The sequence below is a fragment of the Myotis davidii genome, unplaced genomic scaffold (genome assembly GCF_000327345.1).
Source record: "Myotis davidii unplaced genomic scaffold, ASM32734v1 scaffold1069, whole genome shotgun sequence".
NCBI lineage: Eukaryota > Metazoa > Chordata > Mammalia > Chiroptera > Vespertilionidae > Myotis > Myotis davidii.
In genome coordinates, this window is record NW_006300018.1 from 847,880 (window position 1) to 858,907 (window position 11,028).

At 37.2% G+C, this 11,028-nt stretch overlaps 2 protein-coding genes across 3 annotated transcripts in view; both read right to left on the reverse strand.

The window, feature by feature from the left end:
• Window positions 1-11,028, reverse strand: part of LRRC49 (leucine rich repeat containing 49) — a 232,482-nt gene that overhangs the window by 201,904 nt on the left and 19,550 nt on the right. For both annotated transcript variants that reach the window (XM_006776066.2, XM_006776068.2), the window contains exons 5-6: window positions 9,152-9,355; window positions 4,730-4,796 (exon numbers count right to left, since the gene is read on the reverse strand). In XM_006776066.2, the coding sequence (XP_006776129.1) occupies window positions 4,730-4,796; window positions 9,152-9,355 (271 nt within the window). The remainder of the gene's footprint in view (window positions 1-4,729; window positions 4,797-9,151; window positions 9,356-11,028) is intronic.
• LOC102753560 (triosephosphate isomerase) overlaps window positions 9,505-11,028 on the reverse strand; it is a 2,227-nt gene continuing 703 nt past the window's right edge. The window contains exon 3 of the mRNA XM_006776096.2: window positions 9,505-9,516. Within this exon, the coding sequence (XP_006776159.1) occupies window positions 9,505-9,516 (12 nt within the window). The remainder of the gene's footprint in view (window positions 9,517-11,028) is intronic.

Consider the following 11,028-nt stretch of genomic DNA (forward strand, 5'->3'; position numbering starts at 1 on the left):
TATGTTTCCATGCTCCTGGTAGCTTGAAGATTAGGTTTCCATGCCATTGTTGTTATTGTTGTTGTTATTATGCCTAGTATAGCAGCCATTAAGTCACTGCCAGATTGCTCCTTAAAAACTTGGGCCCTCACACCTCACTGGCTTGGCTCAGTGGTTGAGCATTCACCTATGAACCAGGAGGTCACAGTTCAAGTCCACATCTGGGCACTGTGGGCAAGATCCACAGTGTGGGCGTGCAGAAGGCAGCTGATCAATGATTGTCTCTCATCATTTCTATCTTTCTCTCCCTCTCCCTTCCTCTCTGAAATCAATAAAAAAAACACATTTTTTTTAAAAAAAGAAGGAACTTCTACCATTTGCAACAGCATGGATGGAACTGGAGAGCATTATGAGAAGCGAAATAATCAGTCAGAAAAAAATAAATATCATATAATCTCACTCATATGTGGAATATAAAGATCAACATAAACTGATGAACAAAAATAGATCCAGAGACAAGGTAGCACTGAACAGATGGTCCTACCTCAGAGAGAAGGTGGGGAGGGGGGCGTGTTAGAGATCTACCAAAGGACTTGTATGCATGCATATTAGCATAATCAATGGACACAGACACTGGAGTGGTGGGGACTTGCCCTCGGGGGTGGGAGTGGCCGGGTTGGGGTGAATCAGGGAAAAGGGAGACATATGTAATACTTCAAACAATTAAAAATACCTAAAAAATAAAAAAATTTAATTAAACAAATACTGTAAAAGAAACAAGTTATCAGTATTTGCAGATGACAGAACTGAATAATAAAACTAATAGAATTAGAAATGAATGGAATCAGCAAAAAGCAAAATTGACCCTGTAAAAAATCAGTTCATGTCAGCATAAGTTTGAGAAATTCTTCTAAAACAGTAAGGAAAAATAAAGATAGGAAAAATAAAAGATGGGGATGTGAAAGACAGACAATAGTAACAAGTATAAATGGATAAGCAATATTTAAATATGTAAAATGAAACTTTCCTGAGCTCAAGGGACATATAAATATTTAGAATGAAGGTGCACAATTGTTGTATAAACTGCATAGTGCAGGTGTGGGCAACCTTTTTGTGAGTGCATGCCAAAACCAGCAAAATCTCTGACTCAAAATTCTTCTGCGTGCCAAACCTAATTTTTTGAGAACATGTTACGGCTACTTGATATCTCTTAAGTTGTACGTATGTGAAGAACCTTGAAGAAATAATGAAATTCATTCGAGCGACAAAAACACAGTATATGATGATGAAAAATACATTAATTTTTTAATGTATACATGTACATTGTTAGTCCGACAGAAAACTGTATGACTCCATTTGATATTATCAGTGGGACTTTTTCTGCTGCATCACTGATGACAGAGATTTTACATCAGGTTTTGGTCTTTAAGATAACTTGTTATGTAAAATTTATTTATTTACTAAGATGCACCTACACTGAATTTATCTGAAAAATAAAAAAGTCAATATTAAGAAAAAAATTGTAAATGGAAGATAAGAGAGGGTTTCGCGTGCCAGCAAAAGTTACTGGCGTGCCATGTTTGGCACACGTGCCAGGGGTTGCCCACCGCTGGCACAGTGTCTTCCCGCTTCTGCTAGTAATACTGGAGCATTTCTTTTAGAAAACAGTCTGTTACCCATTACAGCCATGGACAAAGTCACAAGCACACAGAAATGATATAAACTTCAGGCAAACAGTGGTATAGGCTGAGAACATAGTTCTTGATTAGTGAATAAACTTCATAGCAAGAAGGGGTGATGGGAATTTAGAAAGTCCAATTATTGGTCACACAGATCAGAGTGAAGGTTGCAAGACAGACTGCAGAGCTTCTTAATAGACAGTCCTCGGTTTACGTCTGACTCGATGTATGTCGCCATCTCCCATTTATTTATAAAAAAAATTCTGTCATTTCGACGTATGCACATATGTGCTTTATGTTGTTTTATTATTTATTTACCACAAGTAAAGGTCAGGAATTGTTATCTTTCTTTTAAATAATTTTTACTGTTTCACTTCATTACTGCTGTGTATGTGCTCCATGTGAGTGATGAAGGTGCTTACGTAGGTCGGTTCCGACTTACGACGAAAATTGCGTTACGTCGCTCCCGTAGGAATGGATCTCCGATGTAACCCGAGGACCTACTGTACATCTAGGAAGGCTGGACTCCAGCCTTGACTTTTTTGGTAAGAGTCACCCAGACTGCTCTGTCTGGATAAGGACAGCCTTCCTACTCAGCAATAACAAAAAGGGTAAATGTCTGCTTCCAGGCAAGAAATCACAGAAAGGGCAAGCTCTTCCTGAAGGAAAGATGGCCCTGAAAGAACAGATTTTGCTTAAACCACACCTGTTTCCATGTTAAAACAGGCATCAACCAAGAGAACAAATTCTAGGAGACCAAATAAAATTTAGGTTAAGAAATGGAGAGTCAATCTCCCACATTCATTTGCATTCTTCACTACTCACATATAATCAATTGCTAAATCTTGATGTTTCTACTCTTTAAATATTTATCCAATCTGTCCCCTTATTATGTCCCTGTTGCTATTCCTTTAACCCAAGCCATTATCACTTCTCACCAAGATTAGTGGATTAGACTCTCAAATGTTCACTTCCCTCCATCTCATTCCTTTCGCCAGTCTATTTTTTAAAAAAAAAACTTTATTGTTGCAAGTACTAAATATGTCCCCTTTTTTCTCCTATTGACCCCTAATAACCTACCCCTAACCCCTGTCCCAGGCCTCCACCATGCTAATCTGTGACAATGGAAGAGATCAACCCAAGTCTATTTCTTGAACACTACCATCATTCCTCAAGATGCTTTCACACACATAAAACAAATACATTTTCACAATGTAAACCAAGTATCACTTTTATTTCCAACAGATGTAAACTCAAAAGACAAAAATTATACACTTACTTTTATTTTAGTTTTTCTAACTACCCAATTCAATTTTTTAAGTGTTAGACATTGTTTCACTAATAGTCATGGATAGTTCTTAAAATAGTGGGCTATAAGAAAAAAATATCAATTCCTTAGTATGACAATACAAAGCCCTCCACAATCTGGCTTCTACCTATCTCTCTTACCTCACCTTTCATCATTCCTGAATACCTGCTAAATTATCTAGCAGTAAAAAAAATACCATGCTATTTTTAGTCTCAGTGCTTTGCATATTATTTTCTCCAACTGGCAAAACTCTTTAATCCTTATGCCCCTTACAGCACCCTCTAACTGGGCAACTTCCCATGTATCAGAGTGACACTCACCAGCCTGTAGATCAGGCTACCAACACTCCTCCCATAAGGTGCACACACAGACAGACACACAATGGCACTGGCACAAGATAACCTGGCAGAGGTGGCCTATCTAGATCTATCAAGGATTTAATTAGTTACATTAGCTTTTCATCAAAATGATTGGGATTAACAGCTTAGAGAGTCCAAGGATCATACTGAAGTTTGTGCCTGGATGACTGCAATTGGCAATGGCAGATCTTGATCATCAACAGGCAGGGACCCCTGGATCACCCCAGAATGTACGTTTACTACCTTAGGGGTAAGATGAACTTCTGCTCATGGAGCTATTCCTAAGTAAGTGCTCACATTTCAAAGGTTAAAATGGAAATGGAAGAGCAAAGTGTTAAAAAAGAAACAGCCAAGATGTTCTGAAAGAAAAGAACAGGAGGGGTCACATAATAAATCAGACAGAGAAATTAGGATAGACAGATATGGGAGTGGACAAGTTGAGTAGACAAGAATTGAAGAATGAGTCCAGATTATATAGTAATCAAAAATATAAATTAAAACCACAAGGGGACACTATAAAAATTTAATTGGAAAAAATTAGAGTCTGACAATTTTAAATGTTGAAAAGGATGTGAAGTCACAGGATCTATTATGTAGTACTGGTGGGAGTATAAACTGTGCAACCACTTTGGAAAAACAATTTGGCATTATCTTTTATTAAAGTTAGACATTTAAATAACCTAATCCAGCAATGTCAATTCTAGATCTATACTATAGAGTACATATGGTATACAGAAGAAGCATGTACAAGAATGCTCTTAGAAGTACTATTCTCAACAGAAACAAAAGGAAACAACCCAATGTTTAGCAATAATAAACTAGAGAAAAAAGTTTTCATCTAACCACACCATGGAACATACAACAGTGAAAATGAATAAACTACAGCTACTTAATAAAAAAGATGAATTCCATTAACGTAATATTGTATCTGAAGAAAACTAGATGACAACACTATGATACCTTTTTTAAATTAAAAGACAATGCTACTAAATGATATATTATTTAGGCATACATATATGTGATAAAACCAACTAAAAATAACTAAAAAGAGAATGATAAATGTGAAATCCAAAAAGTGGTTATCTCAAAATAAAGGAAGAACACCTAGGTAAAAGAAAATCATTAGTAATATTCTAGTTTTGAGTTGAAGTTGGATAATGTATATTTTAAAATAAGTTGATAAAAGATTAAATAAGAAACAAAATTGTCATTACTATAAAAATTTTGAATGCTTTCTGTATCATAAGATAAGGAATTAGCAAATCTTTTAAAAAAAGACTTAACATTTCAGTGAATCAGTAAAGTAACTCTTGAAAATTTCAGTATAATTCTTAAAACTCTTGCAATGCCCATTTTCCTGGACTTTTCTCAAAGAAGAAAAAAATAAAAAATCTTTACAATACCTGATTTCCATGAAGGTCCAAGACATCTAAACTTTTTAGATTCTCCAGATTTGAGATTTTCTTGATTCTAAAAATCAGAATAAATAGAATAGAAATGTAGATGTATCACATCTATTGTAAATCAAAATATATGCTCAAGTATAACTCATTTTTATTTATTCCCTATAACTTAAACATAGATAATAGAAATAACTACAGCTATCTATCTATCTACATAAATATATAGGTTACATGAAAATATGTATATTACATAAAACATATTTCCCATCAATTTAATTGTATTGTTAAATATGCAGCCCTACTAGAGGAAATGTCCCCCCAGCTTAAACAACAGTATCTTTAGAAAAGAGCAATTCTTCTAAGCACCTTGGGCTTTAGGAGAGAGTGATGCAGGCTGACCTCAGAGCTACTAGAGAAGCCTTTTATTCAATTATTTTATATGCCTAAGCTCACATTCCCTAAAACAGTGGTTCTCAAACTTCTTTGTGTATCAGAATCATCTGGAGGGCTTGATAAAAGATAGCTTGCTAAGTCTCACCTCCAGAGTTTCTTGGACAGGGTCCAAAATTTGCATTTCTAATAAGTTCTTGGGTAATGCTGATGCTCCTGGTTGAGGGATCACATTTTGAGAAGTAATGCCCTCAAACATAGACCTTATTCTTATCAAATCTCAATTTGCCCTCATATGAGCTTTATGAGGGTGAACTCACCTACCTAATAGAAAACACTAAGGAAATAATCAGAGATGGACAAGAATATTCATTACAGCATTAGAGAAAAAAAATGTACTATAAATATCTAATAAAAAAGGAAAATAAGTAAATTATTACATATATACCCATATAGATTATATAAGCTATAAAATTATATTTTCAAAGAACATTTAATAACATTGGAAAACATAAGTAATAAAATATAAGTATTCAAGTGACAAACACACAGTATAAAAATAATTTTATAAAATTGTGATATGTGAATATAGAAAAAAGGGTACTACTCAATGTTGATAACCAGACCTTGAAAAGAAGGCTAAGAAATGACTGCAGGTCCTCTCAATGTCAGAACACTGTCAACAAACTTACCTAAAAATCATCTATTCACTATGGGTCAGAGCCCAAATTCTGTAAAGTTATATACTAACTCGTAGAAAACTGATGTATGATTTTTGCCAAGTATGAATATAATTTATTTCTATCTAATAGGAAAGCTACCCTGTTTGTAACTTAACAATCTTATTCCAGTATTTGTCATTTTTCATTACTATATATCAGTTTCTCTTATCCTCCTTTGAACCAGTTTTGTCATCCTATTGGTTTCCTAATCAATGAGTTAATTAAAAAACTGTCCTGGAATTAGTATCTATCTGTCTAAGAATTATATTTTTAACATATTGGAAATTATACACAGGCAATGATGGAGATTGTCCCAGCCCATATTTCTCTGATTTAGAGGATCAATGTAATGTTTCTGTATTGACCGGAAACTCTGGGCACATTTAAGGCACTCCCATCACAGAAACCTAAATGTGCAACAGGTCTTCCAAAGAAGACAAGGGCCTCACATGCTACTAAGCTATCCAGTAAAACAGTCCCAGTCTATTGTGAGTTCAAGCATTCTCTTAGCTTTGACACATAGTGGCTTTGTGACTTTCACTTTAGATTTTGATTGCCCAAGTGAATAGGAATAAAAATAGACAAGTTGTTCAGTCAGTTAAACTGAAAACCAACTAAATATCTTGCTGTCTTATTCTCATGAAATGCTTTTGCCATACACCCGTAGGACCTGAAATGACATAAAAGCAGATAAAATTCTGAAGAATTCAGAGGCAGGTGGAGGGATCAGTTGACCTAGGAGGCCATGGTCAGATTAGGTACTGATGTGAGGAATTTGCAGAATCCTAGTCAGTTCCCAAATAGTTGAAGATTTTTACATTAACACCAATGTGACTGGAAATTTTGTTTAAGTTCTCCCATTGATCAAAACTGAAACTAGAAAAAAGCAAGACTCAGATATCACTTCAGTAGCTACAGAACTCTAGAAATTTATGACAGCCTGTCTCTGCAGGTTGCATTATGTTACTGACAGCAGGATAAGGTCCCTTCTACAGATCTATATGAAGGTGAGGCTTTTCAGGTGTCAAAGACAAATCCATAAGTGGGAACCCTCAAACAATCAGAAGGAAAGAAAAATGGAATCCCAGGGTCTGGTGGAAAGTTTTATATACAGTCCTTGGTGATCAGAAGAAAATTCATAGTTCTATTCATTAGCCTGTGATATGAGGGCACCAGAAGATCTCACAAGGATAATCAGGATACAGAAAGCAGAACAGTTAGACAGCAAGAACTTCAACAGCAAAGTCAAGTTCTTGCTGTCCAACTGTTCTGCTTAGTAGCAATGTAAACTTCAAATATAGCATAACAGGGTCTTTCTAGCTTTTCTGCAGAAATGTTTATTGGAGCCGTTTGAACTTAAAGGCATCTGGTTACCCTAGATGTTCATATATGGTTCCATTGTCTTGGACTAGAAGACAGTGCAGTGCTTTGAAATGTGGGAGGAAGAAAAGTTTCTGGACTTGAGCAGCAGAGGGCAACAAGTCCACCAAGACAAACATGAGGGCACAGGGTGGCAGATGAGCTTCTCTCTTCAGCAGTCCTCGGCCAGGTTTGCCTAATGGTTACTAAAGTACTGCTTCAGGATAGATTTGCATCTTCAAGACTCAAAGGCCCCTTGCCTTGATGAAGTCAGCTGACTGAAGAGCATTAGATATATGTTTAAGGGATCACGATTTGCATTGTACTGATACTTCAGAAATCTACCAGTTGGGAGAATATGGAAAGTTGTTTTCTGACTTATTTTGTTTTTTATTCAAGAACTTGAATAAGAGCTGTTTTCTTTATGGAAAAAATAAAGTAAAATATGACCCAAAGCAAACAAACAAACAAAAGGATGAAGGACTAGAAGGCAGGAAAAAGAAACTGCATTAGATTGCTTTTACTGAACAATGGTAAGAATATAGGAAGGGCAGTAGGCCCCAGAGAGTTGGAGGAGCAAAGAGACCTTTAAAAAGATTAAAAAGGCCCAATACACTGGTGTCTTTGAGGCACAGGAAAAGAAAGTAGATTGAGAGATAACTTAAAACACTAGGAAACGAGCAGCTCTAGACGCTAAGTTTAAAACTAGAAAAGGAGATTTACAATGTCATGAAAACAGTGACATGGAGGGCAGAAAGGCAATGGTACTGCAGAATAAATGGAAGCTAGAGAAACAAATCAGTAACTCCAAGAATCAGAAGCGAGTGATGAAATCTCTGGGAGAGATAACAGTGAGCACCTAGAAGGAAATGCCTTGATGTATGAAAAGTTTACACCTCACTTTACTCAGTGAACTGCTCCGGGGGCATACTCCTACTGTATTTAGTTTGTACATACCTAACCTTGCAGAAGTCACCTTTCATCTCCATTTCTCCATCTGCAAAATAAGAGAGCTAATCTCTCTGGTCACTTCAAGTCCTAATACTCTATAATCCTATAATTCCCTCAAATTCCTTCGTGGTACTATATTGCTTAGTTTAACACTTGAACCAATAGTAGGTGAAAGACTACACCAATGGGAACTTTCAAGAAACCACAGAGAACAGATCAGGACATGATCTTGGAAAAAGTATCTTATATTACTGCTCGCTAATGAGAATAAACAGATAATGCAAGATCTATGCTGGGGGGAGAAGGAAAAGTAGATGGAGGGGAACCAAGCTTGGGTATAATACCACATCTAAACTTTATTATTTGATAATATAAGGATCATTTTTAGATTTTTGCCAAACGGCTCTTCTTTCTAGACATTGCAAAACTACCCAGTGAAGCAGAATGAAGAGAAAAGTCATGAACAAATCTCAAGGAAATTTAACAGGAATTGTGTAGCTGTACACATAATAGAACCTTATAAAAAGAACTGGGGACATTCATATAGGATGTAATCTTGAATATATACTGAAAACACCACCTGAGCAAAAATCAATCAGTAATTTGACAATCACAAAGTAAGAAATGTCTATCTTCAGTCAAGCACTAAGGAGAATCACTAGTGAAATACTTATGTCTAAAGTGAATACAACATGCTTAAAACATAGCCAAAGAAAACACAAAGGCCAAATCTGCTATTTATTTACATATAAAGCTTTGACACTGGAAAGCAATGGAAATAACAAAATACACACTATATAAATGTTGTTTGTTTTAACTAATTGTCAGACTAAATCTCATAAGACAAATTATGACTGGATCTTAATTCATTCAAATAATCTTTCAAAAATTTAGTCCATTAGGTTCTTAACTATTTTTCAACTCTGAGTTGCCATCTAAACACCTATAACTCAACATTAATCCTAAGTATAATAGACAAAAACTGCTCTATAAAAGTTACCTGTTTTTCCCCAACAGAAGGACACGGAGGGATCTGAGAGTAGAAAGCCCACTAATTTCTTCTATATGATTATCATATAAATCCAAGAATATTAGCCTCCGCAGATTAGAAATATTTTGGATTCGAGTTATAAAATTGTGTTGAAAGTTCAATAAACGAAGGTGTTCTTCCCCATCGATAACAGGACATACAGTCAGCTTTTGCCTAAAAGACATTTTAAAAAGTTAATAAGATTCTGATTTGGCAGCTTGCCCCCTCTTACAAATATTATTAGTATTTTGGGGCTCCCATGTTATGAAGAGAAAAAGATAAGTAGAGCCACTTTTTGCCTCCATGAACTAAGCATCCTAGATCTAATTATAAATCTATAATAATAAAAGGGTAATATGCTAATTAGACCAGACAACCTTCTAGACATCCTTCCAGACAACCTTCCGGATGAAGCCAGGGCTGCGAGGGAAGCCCGGGCCCGGGTGCCAGAGGGAAGCCAGTGCCAGCAGCTGGGGAAGGAAAGCCTACTCTTGCCTGAATTTCGTGCCATCAGGTCTCTAGTCATTCATATAAAAGCCAATATACTTTAACAAGGATAATTATTAAAATGAAGCCTAAGCTCTCATTACATTGAAAAAAACTCCAATATAAATTATTTCACATAAAATTGACTTAACATCAGAAAACACTCAATGTAACTGCCTTATGTAACAGAGGTTTCAAAGAATCATCCTATATAATAAAAAGGTAATAAGCAAAGTGACCATCATACCATCACACAATATGGCCACCCCCATGTGGACACAAGATGGCTGGCAGGAGAGGGCAGTTATGGGTGATCGGGCCAGCAGGCGAGGGCAGTTAGGGGCAACCAGGCCTTCAGGGGAGGACAGTTGGGGGGAACCAGGCCAGCAGGGGAGGGCAGTTGGGGGGGACCAGGCCTGCAGGGGAGGGCAGTTAGTGGCAACCAGGCTGGCAGGGGAGGGCAGTTAGAGGCAACCAGGTTGGCAAGGCAGGGCAGTTGGAGGAGACCAGGCCGGCAGGGGAGGGCAGTTAGGGGCAATCGGGCCATCAGGGGAGTGGTTAGAGGGCAATCAGGCAGGCAGGCAGGCAAGCGGTTGGGAGCCAACAGTCCTGGATTGTGAGAGGAATGTCCGACTGCCTGTTTAGTCCTAAACGGGCCTAAACGGGCAGTCAGACATCCCTCCAGGAAACGGGCCTAAACGTGCAGTCAGACATCCCTCGAGGGGTCCCAGATTGGAAAGGGTGCAGGCTGGGCTGAGGGACACAACCCCCCTCCCCTCCCATCCACAAATTTCGTGCACCGGACCTCTAGTGTCATATAACCAGAGAAATGCCCTTGCCATCAATCAACTGATATAAAAGACTGCCCAGGTAGCTAAGTCACCAGAAAAAACAAACAAACAAACAAAAAACATAAAAAAGGATCTCTCATAGAATTGTAGACTCTTGAACTGAATGATATTTTAGGTAGAGCAAGAAATTCAGTCATCTACAGTTCACTTTGATAGAAATAATTTCATCCTTTATTGAACACTTCTACAGACATTTAGATTTTAATTATTTGTTTATATGTTCAACTAACTTTGAACTTTGCAGAATGCTATTGGGTAGGATGAAACCTTAACAATGTATTTCTTTAGCTATATTTATTTATTTTTTTTTTAATGCCAGATGTTTATTCCCACCCCCAAGTGGGACTGCTCACATACACAACACACATGTGTTGGCACCAGGGAGAACAGGGCTCTTTCCCAGCCCGTGGCCTCAAGTACGAGATGGGAGAGGAGGACGGCTTCTCTTTCCTGCCTTCAGTGGGGACAGAGGGACCTATGAGCAAACCCCACCCTTCTACCTCTCAGCCA